The sequence below is a fragment of the Zingiber officinale genome, chromosome 1A, assembly GCF_018446385.1.
Source record: "Zingiber officinale cultivar Zhangliang chromosome 1A, Zo_v1.1, whole genome shotgun sequence".
Lineage (NCBI taxonomy): Eukaryota > Viridiplantae > Streptophyta > Magnoliopsida > Zingiberales > Zingiberaceae > Zingiber > Zingiber officinale.
The window spans coordinates 28,875,255-28,893,583 of NC_055987.1; the positions used below are offsets into that span (position 1 = coordinate 28,875,255).

Below are 18,329 nucleotides of genomic sequence, written 5' to 3' on the forward strand. Positions count from 1 at the left end.
ATTCATTACCTCATATACTACGATTTTAAAACTTCTCATCTATGTAATTTCTAAACTCAAATATTAAGATTCTTTAAACAATTTACTTTGAAACGAATCGTTGAAACAGATATCAGGCATCTTCTATAATGATCTTACATGGAAGTGAAACTGTACTCCTTTGTAGCATATCAAAACTGTGAAAAAATGCCATGAAAATTATATTTTTAACATTTCGACTATTTTTCACATCATTTCGAATGAGATAAACTCCTATAAAGAAAATAAAATTATCTCTTTTTTTTCACAATCATTTAATTAGATCAAAATAATAAAAGGTTTTTTGTAGCATTACTCGAAGAGATTCCTCTTTACGGTGGGTATAAAAACTGTCTCGTGAAAAATCAAACCGTATGCATTGAACTATACTCAATTGGAAGAGAAAGCCGCCCAATCCAATTTAACTTTCTTGTGCAATCACTTTATGAGAGTCACGATCTAAATTAATTGTCAACTAAATCCTCAAATCTGAGTCTGAACAAAATTGGTAGACTATACTCAGCATCATCAAAGAATGGCATTTTCATTATTATCTTCTAAGCATTTTCCCCCCAAACGCCAAATGACTCAAAAACACTTGACGAAATGAATTTCATGTAGAAATTATCTCCTATTGTTACAGACGAAATGAAGTAAAATCCTTGCACCCGGAAGTGATGGCAGAACCTTATGCATTCCTCTCCAACCCAATATAAATCAAAGAATCAACACGAATAGCACAGGCAACAAGAGACTTGATGGATTAATTTTTCCTGTTGAGGTCTGCTACACTATTTGTGAGCTGATAACATCTTTTGGAGCTGAATAATTTGTTGCTGCTGTTCTAGAGGTAATGAGCTCAGCTGTTCTGGTGTTAGACTTAGTACTTGCTGTAACAAAGCTGACTCTACATCGGGCAGAAGCTGCAATAGAAATGTGGATGATGAATCAGAAAAAAAACAAACATGGTCACTAATTAAAAAATGGAATAACACCATACATGATGGAAACTCTTTTAACCAACATTCACAAATCTGGAATTAACCCTATTCCATATCTTACAATGTCAAGTTGAGCCAGAGTATTTGTGGGAATACCAAGCATTTGTAAAGAATACCATTTTTTTTCACAATGCAAAGTCAAACAGTCATAACAGCTATAAATACATCTCGAGCAATTCCGAAATATATCTTCATTATATTGAGTTTAAAAAACAAAGCATTTCTGTATTGTAGCATGAGCATGCGTAGATTTAGAACTTGAGATGAGTTGTGAAAAAAGTAACTTTAAAGTTATGACTTAAGACTGACCCATCTAGAGAATGAATTGTGCAGGCATAGCTACAACAATTATTCATCAACGAAGACATACAAGATTCTGGTCATAAAGGCCAAAGAAAAAGAACTACAAAAACTTAAGATTTAGTTTGTGCTGGTGGTATATGTACTGTATGACATAATGCATGAGTTGTCGCTCACTCTCCTATTAGTAAGGAAACTAATTACCACGTTTAGAATAAGTATCTGAAAGTTCAAACCTTTGGCTACCAAAAAACCAGGGTTGATAAGATATCTAGGAGAAAATAATACCTGAGGCATTGATTTCTCAGAATGAACTACATCTGCTGTGACCTGACCCATAGCAACAGTGCTGGTGCCATGTTTTTTAATTGAAGCAGTATTAACTGCAGAATTACTAACTCTTTGGAAGGCACCAGTTCCATCGTCTAACCTTTGGAACTTTATGGGATAACTATTTTGTTCTGATAAATTGCCTGACATTCGGCTTTGATCTGCAAACCCAACATCTAAACCTCGTTTATTGAATGCAGAAGGCCAGGTAGAACCTTGAACAGAAGTTGATGTCGAAACCTGCGGCAGACCACTTGATGAGCCAGGCTACCCAAAGAACACGGACATTGTTAGTACATCCAAGTGCAATAGTCACATACTTGTAGAACAATGCATAAATACTTGAAGCAGCGTAGGAAGAAATGTGAACTACTACAAGTTTTCACATATTGATTTTTCATTAGGTCAAGATCATCACTCAGTAACATTTTAGGATTTTGTGACTGACAAATAAGAATATGCAGAGTAGATTGATATCTTCTATTAAAAAAAACTAACATAAGGAAGCATTTCAAGCATGCAAGTAATCTCACAAATAAGTTTCTATAAAAGGCCTAATAACAGAAAATGCACAAGAGAGAATTGGCCAGTTACTTGCAATCATCATACCTATGTCAAACTTCCATGACTTGAAGTCCTAGCTATAGAAGAAAGATGATGAATTAGGACAGGTGGAGAAAATTTTGCCAGAATCATAGCTGCATGCAGGATTAGGGAGATTTTCCGATCTAATGCAATAACATTTGTGATACTAGTAGATTAATCTCTATAGCCTATAGTCAAGGAATTGAACAGTATATTATTTAATGAAATTCAACCTGTGAAGTAAGAGGAGGTATCAAGTTTGACTGTTGCAGAGTCACATTTGGAAGGGCTAGAGGAGAATTATGTGCTATATTTGCAATAGCAGTGGGCACTGGCAACTGGGGAAGAGTGGGTTGTCTCTGCAATATTTGCTGAGGTTGAACTGGAAGACTGCCAATAGATTGAGGCCATCTTGATGGTACTGCAGTCACTCCGAATTTGTCTGCTGCATTTGCCACTGATACTTGATTTTGAGGCAGTGGTGGTAGCTGATATTGAGGCTGAACACGGATTTGTTGAAGAGGTAGCATAGCCTGTTGGAGGTGTCCAGAAGTGTGTGATGTAACCGGAAGCTGATTTTCATGTCCTTTGGATAACTGCCCACTTGGCGCCAGTGAAGAAGTCTGTCCACTACCAGCAATCTTCATCTGCAATAATATCAGTTACAAGCATTCCATGTTTGCAAAAACATCTCTATTGACTATACAAAGCATAGAATACATACCATCTGAGGTGTAACCATGCCTAGTATTACCTGTGCCTGTACAACAAATATAGCGTCAGATTATAGATTCAGATAATTACATAATGAAATAACTACATAGTAGGAGACAGTTATACATAGAATAGAATTCACAAATAGTGACATATGTTACATTTACGATTGGCATATAAAATGATAGAGCTGTTACATATGAATCAGAATATAAAAGAACCATGATGATTCAGTTTAGTTTCAATAAGATTTGATGTAAATCTTATTTAATATTCTAAGCCGACCCCACCTAGTGGAATAACGTTTGTTATTGTTGTCGTCTTATTTAATATTTTAAGAATAAGAAATAAACCCTATTAAAAGTGAGATTCAACCAAGTAAAATTAAATTTAATCAATTGAGGCATCAAATTAAACCCAACATTATACAAGAAAGAAAGGATGAATCTTATATCACACAATAAAAATATAGTGGAATTTCAAATCCAACAATGACATAGGAAAATTTTGGTCACATGAAGTACAGACTTGATGATAGCCAAGATAGACTCAATACTAAGAAATTATTGAGAAACACAAGTGTTGTCATACAATACAGGAAATGAAAATGAAGGCAAAGTGGACAGTGACTTATAAGTTATGTTGTTAAACTCATGTTCCATCCTCTCAATGTAGCATGGCCATCACATATCTCTAATCTTTAATTGTGTTAATACTAACAAGACTAGAAATCCAATGTCATAGAGCCAATAAAATTTTTTCTATGCCTCGAAACATTTGATAATGAAATATCATATTGTTCATTTTATTTCTCAGTGAATGGAATAAACAATTTTTTTGTACAATCATTTACTTTTGTTATGAATCAACACCATCATTATCCTATAATAGTATCCTATTAAATAGAATATTATATTATATAACTGATTTTAGGATATCAAAATTAATTTGATAACAACAACAACTACCAAGCCTTTTCCCACTAGGTGGGGTCGGCTGTATGAATCCTTTTACGCTATTGAGCTCTATCTCCTATTATATCATCATCTATATTTAAATAAATTTTATCTTGTTTTATTGTTGCTAACCAAGTCTTTTTTGGTCTTCCTCTTCCTCGTTTGATATGCATGTTTATCATAATTTCACATCGCCTAACTGGAACATTTATTGGTCGTCTAAGTACATGCCCGTACCATCTTAAACGTGTCTCTCGGAGTGTGTCCTCAATAGATACAACTCCGACTTTCTCTCTAATGCTCTCATTCCTTATTTTGTCCATCTTCGTATGTCCACACATCCACCTTAACATCCTCATTTCTGCAACTCTCATCTTATGCTCATGTGCTCGAGTCATAGCCCAACATTTAACTCCATATAACATAGCAGGTCTAACAGCGGTTTTATAGAACTTACCTTTAAGTTTAAGAGGTACTTTACGGTCACATAAAACACCCGACGCTCCCCTCCATTTCACCCATCCTACTTGTATTCTATGTAAGACGTCTCTCTCAATCCCTCTATCATTTTGTAAAAATGATCCTAAATATTTAAATCTCTCGGTTCCGGGCAACTCGTCCTCTCCTATCTTAACAATTGTTTCATTACTTCTAATATTGCTAAACTTAAATTCCATATATTCTGTCTTTAATCTACTAAGCTTAAAACATTTCCCTTCTAGTGTTTCCCTCCAAGATTCTAGCTTAGCATTTACTCCTTCACGTGTCTCATCTACCAAAATAATATCATCTGCAAACAACATGCACCACGGTACTGTGTCCTGAATGTGCGCAGTGAGTTCGTCCATAATTAGTGTAAAAAGATAGGGACTTAGGGTTGATCCTTAATGTTACCCTATCTTTATTGGAAATGCTTCAGTTACTCCGCCTGAAGTCTTTACTCTGGTCGTTACATCCTCATACATATCCTTAATTAGTTCAATATATGTTACGCTAACGCCTCTCTTTTCTAAAATTCTCCATATAATTTCTCTTGGGACTCTATCATAAGCTTTTTTTAAGTCAATGAATACCATGTGTAGATCTTGTTTTTGCTCCCGATATTTTTCAATTAATTGTCTAAGGAGATGTATAGCTTCTATTATCGACCTTCCAGGCATGACCCAAATTAATTTTCTGTCACTGTGGTCTTCTTAATCTTTTTTCTATTACTTTTTCCCAAAGTTTCATAGTATGACTCATTAGTTTAATACCCATATAATTTGCACAATTTTGTATGTCTCCCTTGTTCTTATATAAGGGAACTAGAGTACTTCTCCTCCATTGATCAGACATTCTTTTCGTTTTCAATATCATGTTAAATAATTTTGTAAGTCATTCAATACCTTGTTTCCCTAAGCACTTCCATACCTCTATCGGAATATCATCTGGTCCAACGGCTTTTCCATTGTGCATCTCATTTAAAGTTTGTTTTACTTCTGAAGTTTGAATTATACGATAAAAATTAAAATTTCTATGCTCATTTGACCTAATTAAATTACCTAAGTTAAGTTGGTCACCTAAACCTTCATTAAAAAACTGATGAAAATACCTCTTCCACCGCTCTTTTATTTCTCCATCATTTACTAATACCCTATTACATTCATCTTTAATACATTTTATTTGGCTAAGATCTCTTGTTTTCCTTTCTCTTACTTTAGCTATTTATGTCTCTTTCCCCTTCTTTTGTATCCAATTTTCGATATAACCGTCCAAAAGTTTCATTTTTTACTTCACTTACTACTTTCTTAGCTTCTTTCTTGGCTATTGTATATTTTTTAAAATTTTCCTCGTTTTTACAAATATATAATTCCTTATAAGCTATTCGTTTTTCCTTCACTTTCTCTTGTACTTTCTCATTCCACCACCAAGATTCTTTACTTAATGGTGCATGTCCCTTTGACTCACCGAGTACACTCTTAGCTACTATTTTCAACTTTGATACCATCTTATCCCATGTTGTATTAGAGTTATCGTATATTTCACCTAATGCTTGTACTTCTACCTTCTCCTTAAATATATTTTGTTTCCCATCTTTTAACTTCTACCACTTAATTCTAGGAATTGTATATATTTTCTTTCTATTGATATTATGTTTGAGGCGTATATCCAACACTACTACCCTATGTTGGGTAGTTAAGCTTTCTCCAGGAATGACTTTGCAATCTTTACAAATCTTTCTATCCTTCTCCCTAACCATAAGAAAGTTAATTTGCGATTTATTATTCCCACTTTTGAATGTGACTAAGTGTTCTTCTCTTTTATTAAAAAACGTATTAGCTAATATAAGGTCATATGCTATCGCAAAATCTAATATAGTTTTCCCTTCCTCATTCCTCGTTCCAAACCCATAACTCTCATGTACTCTCTCATATTCCTCATTTTTCACTCCGACATGCCTATTTAGATCACCTCCTATTAAAATCATTTCATTTGGTGAAATATTTTGTAATATTTCATCTAAGTCCTCCCAAAACCTTGATTTGGTAGCTTCATCTAATCCTACTTGTGGTGCATATACGCTAATTATGTTAATAGTTTCATTCGCCACTATTATCTTAAGGACTATAATTCTATCCCCTTTTCTAACTACTCCTACAACTTCATCCTTTAACAAATTATCTACAATGATACCCACTCCATTTCTTGCTTTACTCTTTCCAGTGTACCATAACTTAAAACCTGAGTTCTCTATTATCTTTGCCTTCTCGCCTATCCATTTTGTCTCTTGTACACACAAAATACTAATTTTTCTCCTAATCATCATATCTACTACCTCCATTGATTTACCAGTGAGAGTTCCTATATTCCATGTTCCAAATCTTAGATTATTAGTTTTCCTATCATATTTATTCTTATCTAATCTATGGTGTGAGAACTTTTGCCTATTTAACACTACACCCAAGTTCTCATGGAGATGTAGCGGTCCTTGCTGAGACGTTACAGTTGGACCCTGTAACGCGAACTCTTGCATATTTATCACTACACCCGAGTTCTGGAGATGTAGCGGTCCTTGCCAAGACATTACAATCGGATCCTGCAACGCGTTCATTCCGGGGAACAACCTAGCATTAGCACAATAGTTTAATGGATTCATTCATTGAATATTTGTCATAGTTTGACGCTGGCTAGCAACCTAACGCAACCCTCCTCCTTTATCTGGGCTTGGGACCGGCCATGACCGGTCATCATGGGCGGAGTTTCAAAATTAATTTGAATAAAATAAAATTCTTTTTCAATATATGATATAACCTTTTATCTGAATCTTACATTTATTACATATATGATTTGATACAATTCACGATTCAGAAATTCATAAAGTGATTCATGAAAAATCGTGATTTGACCACCTTAACTCCATTGAAGGAGATGAAATGAAGAGAAAAAACATCTTGGAACCACATCCTATTAGGAAATGAATCATTACCAAAGAAAGCAGCACATGTCCTACAACATCTTGAAAGTAAACACTCCAACAATGCTAACTAAAACAACCATGGCAGTAAGACCTTCCAGGAAACAGTTGTAGTACAATGGTGAAACTCTCATACTGGTTAGCTGCAGCACTATTTGTGGAAACACAGAACATTCTACATGATCCGTCAAACTGAGAACAGGATAGCAGGAACTAAAGCAAACTAAAATAGTCCACACTCACAAGAACCATACGACACATCAAAAAAAATGCAAAATATATAGATGGAAATTAACTTGTTATACTCACAATGCTCATAAGGGATAAGTTAACTTGATTATAATCAATAAACCCAGTGACAGATAAATTAAATAAAAAATTTGCAGAATCAACCTGACGAGAAGATCTAGGTGAGGTGTGCTCTTTGGTGTTATAGGATCCATAAAGTGAAGTTTTGATTAGCAATTAGAAATATACAGGACCTTTAAAAAAGCATCCTATATGTTAATAACTTAAAACAATACACAACTTTTGGGAAAATTATCTTGGTACTCTCATATGGAATTTAAGTTTAACAATATTAGACCTAATGAGATAATTGTTAAAATAGGAGATGATGAGTTGTTTGGAAACTTTAAGTATTTAGGTTTATTTTTACAAAATGATCGAGGGATTGAGAAAGATGTACATAGAATACAAGCAGGACCCCTAAAACTTAAAGGAAAGTTCTATAAAATGACAGTTAGATCTACTATGTTATATGGAGCTAAATGTTGACTATGACTCGAACACATGAGAAGATAAGAGTGAGTTGCAGAGATGACGATGTTAAGGTGGGTAGGTGGACATACGATAATGGGCAGGTTAAGAAATAAGAACATTAAAGAGAAAGTCAAGGTTACATCTATTGAGGGAAAACTTGAAGAGACAAGTTTAAGATGGTACAAACATGTATTTAGATGACCAATGAATACTTAAGTTAAGCGATGTGAAACTATGACACATCAAACGAGGAAGATCAAAAAGACTTGGTTAGCAACAATAAAATAAGATAAAATTTATTTAAATATAGATGATGATATAGTAAGGGATAAAACACAATGTCGTAGAAGGATTCATATAGCCGACCCCACCTAATGGGATAAGGCTTGGTTGTTATTATTGTTGTATGAATTGCTAGAATAAAGTTTTGGAGTGTAGGTTGTTCTTTAAATTCTTCTAGAATATAGACACTAGAATGAGCAATTTAAAAAGTGGCAATTAGAAGAGACATTCTAACCTCAGGATTCTACATAAATGTGGATGCTAGCACTCAACACTCTGCCTTTGCCCATTTAATATGGGGGAAAGTAATGGCTCACATTCTTTTGATTTCACTTGCTATATTCCATAGATTTTAGAACTGTATGGAATTTGCATTTTGGTAAGGATTTGCATTGTCCTTTTATCAAATTAATTTAAGGAAAACTTATCATGCCTGAAGTTCTTGACATATCACATGTTTTGATGAATGATCCACCAACCAAACATCATTAGTCATTTGAGTAGGAGTCAACAATCCACCCATTAACTGATTAACCATACAATTTTTAGGCTCCGTTTACTTGGGAGGACGGATTTAAAAACTGAGGAAAATTTTCCGTGAAGAAATTTTTCTACTGTTTACTTCATGAGGAAGGATGGATTAATCATTCTTTCTATTGTTTACTTCTTATTAAATAATGGATGGATGGATACTTAATCCATTAATGGATCATTTTTTGACGTTTATTCATCCTCCCAAAATCGGACAGAAAACCCATGTCCGTCCTCTGCTCGCGCGTGTTGGCATCATCTAGGCCACAGCAGGTGAGCAGCAAGCGGGGAGCCTCAGCAGGTGAGCAGGGGAGGGGCCTCCCACTCGCCTGCGAACAACAGGACGACCTCATGCTGGCCTCCCTACTCGGTCTTCGTACAGGGGTGAGCGGCGGTAAAAACCTAGAACATATTCCTTTTCCATTCCATTCTTGTTAGCCTCTCACTCTTTGATGCTCTATCACGATGAAGAAGACGACGGTTACATGGACTGATGCTCCTTCGTTCCATTCATCGTTGGCAACTTGGCGTTGAAGGTTCTTGTGCCATCGACACCCCTGCCTCTCCCTGCTTCGAACAGGCAAGTTCCCTCACCAGATTGTCAACATCCCTATCCTCGCTTCTGGCGAAACCTCCATCGCAGACATCTCGATTCCCGTCGCCGCCTCGTTTCACCTCTCCAAGGATGATCTTGATCGAATCACTAGAAAGTATTCGCTTTTCGCCTACTCCACCAGCCGCGCGAAGCTCAAGGTTTCCATCTACACCGGTGCATTAGGGAGTTCCTTCTAGTGGAGCCCTAGGAATCTCATCGGCAAGTTCAGGATACGGCTGGATTTGAAGGGTTTTGTAAAGGACGACGGCGCGATGGAGTTCCACAGCAAGTGGGTTGCCATCGGCATGAAGAGGGGCATGGATCAACAACATCTAATGATGAAGGCCGAGCCTGATGCTCGATTTGTGTTCGAGTTCGACGGTGTGACAGAATGTAACCTACAGGTTTTGATGGCAACATGAAGTAACATGTATTCACCTACAAATTTAGTTGTCACAATGTCGCTGTCTTTTTTATCCTCTTTCTTCTCCTCTATTCTGTCTTCCTTTATGCAAGGACTTGTTATTCATCCTTGATTTTATTTTCCTTTCTCTTCCTTGGCTTTGAAGGATAGAGATTCTTTTCCTTTCTCTATCCATGCCTGAGAGTAAACATAGCATTAGTCCCAACAACTTCTTGGCTATCTAACATAATTGGAGGACAAACAAGACTAGGAGTGAAATTACTGTTGTCACTTCTATACCATCAACCAGAAGGTTGTCCAATTATTTTTTTACCTGTTTCCACAATTTTTCGTTTATAAACAAAATTATTTCACTACCTCAAACAATTGTTAAAGAACATAAACATATTCTTTTAGTTGTTTACATTATCCACTGAACCAAAATGAAATGACTGTATATAACAGAGATTATGTAACAAAAAATTGCAAATGAGCACATCTCTTCATCGTCAAAGGATCAAAACAATAAAAGATTGAATTAGTACAATTTCTCAGAACACAACATTGCCCCTTTTTTATTCAATAAAACATTCCTAGAGAGATAAATAAGAAATCATATCGGATTAAGGAATAGAGATCTATAAATGAAAATGTAAGAACTGATGCTACCTTACGATGTTCAACTGCATAAAATTTTTACCTGAAAGAGAGCTTTTGTTAACTGTGGGCTTGATTGCAGGAGTTGTCGCACTAGTGGCTTGTTCTGAGTAGTCAGGGTCTGTCATCAAAAACAATATTATTTCATTCATAAAAATATAGGAAATAATGAGCAGATCAAGAAGAAATAACCTTCATCTCTGACATAATCTCAAGCAATTGATGTCTAGATAGTCTAGACAGATAGTGAGTTAAGGAATCATTTCCATTTCCAGAGTGGTTATGTAACATATTTTGTGTGTTGGAAGTCTGAGCACCACCTAAAGCTGCTGCCATGGCATTCGCAGCAGTTGCAGCGAAAGGGAAGCCAATTGGTTGATGCAGAGGATCAACTAAATTAGGGGCTCCAGAAGGTTGTTTTTGAACATCTGTGAAGATTAAATCACATGTTAACAGACAAACCGTTATGGTCCTGTAAGAATCAGATGTAAGGACCTCAAAAACCAAATGGAATTGAAAAAACTAAGAAAGACAACCAGCCCTAGATGCCAACCCTGGTCCACCACGACCCTGCAAACCAATACTCCATTACTATCAATCGAAAAATGTATGAAAAGATTGTTAGGGAAACAAAATCACAATTATTTTTACAGACCATTCTAAAGATGTGCAATATAGAAATAGTTGTATAAAAATGCATCTTTTGCCTTGTTTGCAGTAACAAGTTCAATTTGTAGCTGCATGACCATCATTAGAAAGGATACATACATATATCTTTCAAACAAAAGCATCAAAAACAGATCACAAATCGAAAAAGATAAGTTCTGGTGATGAAGACACATGTCAAAGATAGGTTGCTAAAGAATAACTATCACATGCATACATTTGTTACAAGGAAACATTTATGGTGAAAAATATATATAACCACGATGAAACAACACGTATAATACAAACACCAAAAAAATCTGCTTCGCACAAATAAGAATAATTTGGCAGGGAAATGAATGCTTCTAGAAAGAAACCAGATAAAGTGTGTTAACCTGTTCTCTATTTCGGTCAGCATTTTTATCATTTTCAGCAAAATCAACTCTTAACTGACGGCCATTTATTTCATAGCCTTGAAGATTTCGGCGAGCACTAAGAGCTGTCTCTTCATCCTTATATTCACAAAAGCCATATCCTTTAGGCTTTCCAGTTTCTCTATCAGAGACTAACCTGCATCAGTGTAACTTATTGCTATTAAGTAGAATACAATGACAAATATTATTACCTACATATATAAGAAGCTAGTCCAAGTAATGGCAATCAAAACCTATGGCATGAAAATGGAATTTACTATAACAAATTAAGGAAATAAAGAATCATAATCATGAAAGATATTCAGTCGAGTGAATTGAATAACCTAAACCATGAACAAATATTGAACCTGCTGCTGAACTAGGGCCAAAATACCTTCTCTGAACCTACATCAAATATATTGTCTAGGATTACAAACAATAATACTGCAGCCAGTGCTTCACAAGCCGATGCTAAATAAATCTACAAATATAAGCAGGAGGGCTGAACTGTAAAAAAAACTGCAATTAATTCAAAGCACGATAGATAAGATGATGAGCACCATGTATGCCCATGCATAAATCAATTACATTAAATCAAAGTTTCTTCACTTTAATCAAATTATAAATCAACTATTGTTGCATGATTGCTAGCGTGGATTTGAGCCCAACATTTATATGAAGGTTTTATCTAACAGATTGAAGTTCTAAGCCATTTAACCACTGGTCTAAGGATCATTCCTCTAGTAAGATAAATCATCAAAATAGCCATTAACCAAAGAAGGGATTATTAAGTTTCAAAGAACTATGTATAGTCAATAAAGGTTACACTAAATGTGTGACATGATTGCTCATTTGTTAGCAAAGACAACTGATATCTTCTAATATTTTACAAAGTAAGTTCAGAAGTTGAACTAGCTTAAGTCTGCAAAAATGACAGAGGTAATAAATAAACAAAAAAAAAAAAAGCAAGTGAAAAATCAACTAAGTGGCTTGAAAGATGCCAGATGACTAAATGGTTATTCTATTATGCTTTCTCAACATATGTCCTCAATCCCTAACTCATATCCCATCATGTCCAAGAAAGAGGAACGTGAAGAGGATATCTGAACCTACCTTTCTAATAAAAGGAGAATAAAATAAATCACGTAGATATTCAAATCCTATATAATGAGAATTTTCATATAATTTCAAGGGTGCATGTGCTCTTTTTCCTCTAAAAATCCAAATATGATAGAAGAGCACACTTCTACTAGTCTTGTGGTTAGGATAAACATACCATAACCCACATATGAGAGTGATCTTACTGAAATGCTCAAACAAGTAACCTCCGAGGTTAACTTCATAGAAGTAAAATTTTTGCTGGCTTTAGCATCATAATGCGATGTTTCTTCCAATAACTCATGAGAAACCCCATAATCAATTCAACACTGGCCGAGTTGGAGAGATATTCACAAGCAACTAATTTTTGCATTAACTCAAGCTTTCATCTGTTATAACATTTCAATTTTCTTCCTCTATCCAACATTTATATTAATATTCATGGTTTGGGGTGGTCTGGTCTGGTTGGTGATTTAGTTAAATTGGCCATAGTGATTAGTTGAGATGGTTCAAGTTTAGGTGAGCAAACCTGTGAACAACCAAAAGGGTCGAATCCAAGGGGATGAAGTCTGACAACCCCCAAAACCAACAGCAGAGAATCCTGGTGTAGTTACTCTAACTCATCATGAGCCAAGTAGTTAAGTGATCGTAAGCACAAGTGTTTGGAAGATCTCAGAGACATGACTTCGATGCTCCTTGTTAGATAACTGATTTATCAATCCATGCCACAACATAAGGGAAAAGAATGCTTCTTTGTCCTCGTCCAACTAGAGCATTTAATGCATTGTGATAGATCACATTGAATGTGTGATGTAGCACGAGAGGAGATTGAGTGTTGGGCAGTTTGGGGAGTAGAAATCTGGAATAAAGTGGTAAGGAATGTAAAAACTTAGGTATCACACCTAAGGGTTCCTAAGCATCACACCATAGGAGGATTGTATCACACAACCAAAGAGAACTCGCAAAATATTGATATCTATTTTCTATCCCAGCATTACAACAGTATACACATTTATACTAAGACTCGCAAAGAACTCAAATAACATAAATGCTAATAGATAGACTCATTGAAAACACAAAAGACTCTAAAAGACACAGGAAACTTAAAAGACTCACACATAGGAAACTTAAAGACTCATAAATATGCTACAATTTTCCAAGCATGAGAAATTAAAGCATATTGGAATTGTTGGTCATTTAATGCTGACTTTTGACTTCAACCCTTAGGAATTGATGAACTTTATATCATTTCCCAAGTAGGTTTATTATCTTCCAAGACATGTCAAAGTAATAGTGGAGTTTAGAATCTCCATTTCTGCACTTGTAGACTTTTAATGGAGTTTGTCACTTGTCTCCATCAATGTGTGATGACCCATCACATTTAATGTATTATCCGTCTTGTGTCCCTTAGTAGTAGATGTTGTCAATCGAAGGGTCTCCAGCTTACCATGATCCCGACAGTTGGTACCTCTTGAGGTGGGCTTGGGAGTTGAGTACTTTGTTAACTAGAGAAGAAGGAGAGTTTATGTGTCGCAGGTCCAATTACGGACCTGTTTCAATTGAGATCACATGGGCTAGTAGAAGATGGACAAACTTGAGTCAATCACATGAACTAATGGTCAATCCTATAGCATTCCACATTGAATATGAGAGTCCCTTCGACTGGTGACATTAGCGACTAACTAATCTACGACACACGCATTAATGCGACAGGTCACCACACATTTAATGTTCTCCATCTCATGGCATTAAATGGCCACGTTGAGCGAGGATGGAGAGGCATCATCTACCCATTGCTGTATTGGTCGACCATGTCGACTTTTGCCGAAGAGCATCAAGGCCATACCAACCTATAGTGAGGTCACCTACTAGCTCAAAGTAATGTCTCCAAAACCACTAAAATTTAGCTCACTTGAATTCCAACTAATTTGAACATCAAGAGTGTTTGTGCTGAGAATTCAAGTGCCAATGTTGGAAATTCAAAGGTTATATATTACACTCTTCATCTCCTCATATTCAGTCGTAATGAGACAATTATTAATATAGGAGATGACGAGTTGACTGGAACTTGAGAACTTTAAATATTTGGGATCATTTTTACAAAACGATGAAAGGATTGAGAAAGATATCTTACATAGAATACAAGCAGGATGGTCGAAATGGAGAACATCGAGTGTTTTATGTGATCGTAAAGTGCCTCTAAAACTTAAAGGAAAATTCTACAAAATTGTAATTCAACCTGCTATATTATATGGAGTTGAATGTTGGACTTTACTAGAGTACATGGGTAGAAAATAAGAGTTGTAGAAATGAGGATGTTAAGGTGGATGTGTTACATACGAGGATAAAAAAAATGACAATATTAGAGAGAAATCAAAATAGCATCTATTGAAAGAAAACTCTGATAGACATGTTTAAGATGGTATAGACATGTATTTAGATAATCAATAAATGCTCCAGTTAGGCGATGTGAAACTATAACAAACACACACATCAAACGAGGAAGACCAAAAAAGACAATTAGCAACAATACAACAAGATAAAATTTATTTAAGTATAGATGATGATATAGTAGACGATAGAGCCCAATGGCGTAAAAGGATCCATATAGCCGATCCCAGTAAGTGGGATAAGACTTAGTTGTTGTTGTTGTATCTCCTCATATTCAACCCCTTTGACATTGCTCAAGCATTCTTGCCAAAATCAAACCATTTTCTCATCCAATCACTAAAGTCAACTAAACCAACTTGCCCAACCGGATTAGACCATACACAAATCACGAGCATCAACAATGTAAGTACCACATAAAGTTCCTAGATTATGGTATTGGAACTTCCCATTAGCAAAGCTGAACAAAGAGATGCAAAGGCATATAACCACCTAATATTTTCTATTTTTTCAGGTGTACAGTCAACGGCTTACATCAACCTTAGATATTCACCCTCTCAATTTCTTTTGACACCATAGAATTAACCAGACATGCATCAGGTAGGATATTAAGACGAATGTACAACAAATTTAAACATCTCGAATACAAAGTTTATATAGCCGCTCAACCAATCAAGAGAACAGAGAGAGGATTAAAGGAAGGCACAAAAAGAATTAACAAATTTCAGATAAAAAAAAAAGCATACATCCAAACACACGAAGATGATAAGACTAAGAACCTGAAAGACACCACAGGGCCGACTTCCTCGCATATCTGGACGAGCTGCTCCTCCGTAGCATCATAAGGAATATTCCCAACTGCAACAATTCCAAATTATACCCAATGTTGGCACAAAAACAAATACTCTAGGAAAATAACTTGTAAGCGTGGATCTTAAAAAGGCAATAATTTTAACAAAACATTTCAAAGCACAAAGCACGGGAAGCTGTGAGACAAAAAGAACAAAGTAGGTTAAAAAAAGGGCGAAATTAAATAGATGCACGGCAAGGTCAATCAAACCGACCGAAGACGCATCGATGCTGAGAGCCAACGGAGGCGGCCATGCCGCAGCGAAGGGAGACCTTCCTGTCGCACCAACTCTCTTTCTCCAGATAAACAGTCTAGGCAGAAGAAGCTGCGCGGTTCAAACACAGACTCGAAGCGGGCAGGAGAGATCCAAATCCTGGAGCTCTGAGTCCCTAAGACTTTATCTAGTTCCTCAGCGATTTAGGGCGTCGTCGGCGCGTCCAGACGGCGGCGGCCTGGTCTGGAAGGGCAGAAAGAAACGAGGGAATCGTTACGTTTCCAGAAATGAGGTCGGAATTGGGCATGTGGTTCGCCACGTTTTTCTTAGGAGCGATATTTATCTTCGGCGAGCCAATATACAATACGATTATTATCTAACATCTAAATACTAAATACCGGAATGTATATAATCTTTTCCCAAATATTACACTCGAACAAATTCAATTAGATTTGGAACACTAGAATAGTAACTACCTTTAATGCTAAATTTGCACAGATAAATTTGCTTTATTTAATAATATGAAAAATAATAAATATTAAAAAAATAGAAATAAAATAAAATATTTTGAAAAAAAAAAATCAAAAGTATTGATTTAAATCGTTGGAATTAAGATGGATAACTGTAACATCGTTATCGCTGAAGCTGAGAGCCCGGTGCAGAAGTCAAAGTCACACGCATGGAAAAAAAAAAAATGATAATTTATCAAAGGGGTACGTAGAAATTTAAATTTATCAAAATGTATATATTATTTTGATATTTATCAAAGAACGTATTTTGTTAAATGCATTTTCTATTTTACCCTCCTGACAACTTGACTTTTTCTCTTGTTTTTTTTTTCTACTATATTTCTCTCTTCTCTTTTTTGTATCGACATACAGAACATATAAATAATATTAGTTTATTTTTAATAACATTTTAATACATTTGAAGAAGCAAAAATAAACAATGAATAACATATTTGAACTCCTTGTAATTCAAGAAATCCACTGAAACTAAAATGAATATAATCGGAACTCTCTAGATCGATCAGTGGGTTTCGATCAAAATTCACTGATGGACCTAGAGAGCTCCGATTGCACCCATTTAAGTTTCTATGGATTTCTGAAATTACAAGGAGTTCAAATATATTGTCCATTATTTATTTTGGCTTTTCATAAATGTTAACATGAAAAATGAAAAAATCGCAAAAACGCTCACGTTGGGCCTGATATGGAATCATATTAGGCCTAACATGGGTCTGATATCATTCCATATCAAGCCCAATGTGGGTCTGATATCATTCCATATCAGGCCCACGTTGGGTCTAATATGAGTCTATATCAGACCCAACGTGAGTTTTTTTTGCTGATTCTTTGATTTTATATATTAACATCTATGAAAAAATGAAATAAATAATGGACATCATATTTGAACTCTTTGCAATATCAGAAATCTATAGGAACCGAAATGAATGCAATCGGAGCTCCCTAGGTTCATCAGTGGGTTTCAGTCAAAACTCACTGATGAACCTAGAGAGCTCCGATTGCACCTATTTCAGTTCCTATGAATTTCTGATGTTGCAAGGAGCTCAAATATGGTGTCCATTATTTATTTTGACTTTTCATAGATATTAATATATAAAATCAAATAATCGTCAAAAAAATTCACATTGGGCCTGATATGGAATCATATCACGTCCAACGTGGGCCTGATATGAAATCATATCAGGCCCAGCGTAAACCTGATATGAAATCATATCAGGCCCAACTTGGAAAGCCAAGTTATGATACATTAGTGCAAAGCATACTTTGAACTGTATATTGGATCAGTCATTGTGGAAGCCGAAAAGGGAAATTTTCAGTAGAAGTTATAAAAATGTATTGGTTTTTTCAATATTGCAATACATTTATCACAAGATAATAAACTTTTTAGGAAATTCCATTATTTAAAGGTTGATTTACCCTAATAGAAGAAATACATATTGAACCATGAAAATGCTTTATAGAATGACTATCTAGTGTTTTCAAATGATTAAAATGAAACACAGATTTAATGATCTACCTGTTGGTGCGGTTAGCACTAACGATTTAACCCAGGTTTTGATGAATGACAAATCAGGTTAAGTTAGTTTGTTATTGTCTGACACTTTGA

The 18,329-nt window shown here is 35.4% G+C and overlaps 1 protein-coding gene across 3 annotated transcripts; it reads right to left on the minus strand.

The window, feature by feature from the left end:
• Positions 1 to 543: 543 nt before the first annotated feature.
• Positions 544 to 16,531, minus strand: LOC122022072 (cleavage stimulating factor 64-like). 3 transcript variants are annotated; one of them, XM_042580191.1, is made up of 10 exons: positions 16,197 to 16,531; positions 15,912 to 15,990; positions 11,629 to 11,803; positions 11,125 to 11,158; positions 10,781 to 11,016; positions 10,632 to 10,709; positions 2,959 to 2,994; positions 2,468 to 2,875; positions 1,608 to 1,916; positions 544 to 941 (listed from the first exon to the last, which is right to left on the minus strand). In XM_042580191.1, exons 1-10 carry the CDS (start codon positions 16,234 to 16,236, stop codon positions 810 to 812), a joined length of 1,527 nt encoding a protein of 508 aa, XP_042436125.1. In that variant the 5' UTR covers positions 16,237 to 16,531; the 3' UTR covers positions 544 to 809. The 3 variants fall into 3 exon arrangements, with proteins under 3 accessions (XP_042436125.1, XP_042436126.1, XP_042436124.1); XM_042580192.1 differs by having other exon boundaries at positions 1,608 to 1,889; positions 2,468 to 2,881; XM_042580190.1 differs by having other exon boundaries at positions 2,468 to 2,881; positions 16,197 to 16,530.
• Positions 16,532 to 18,329: the final 1,798 nt, after the last annotated feature.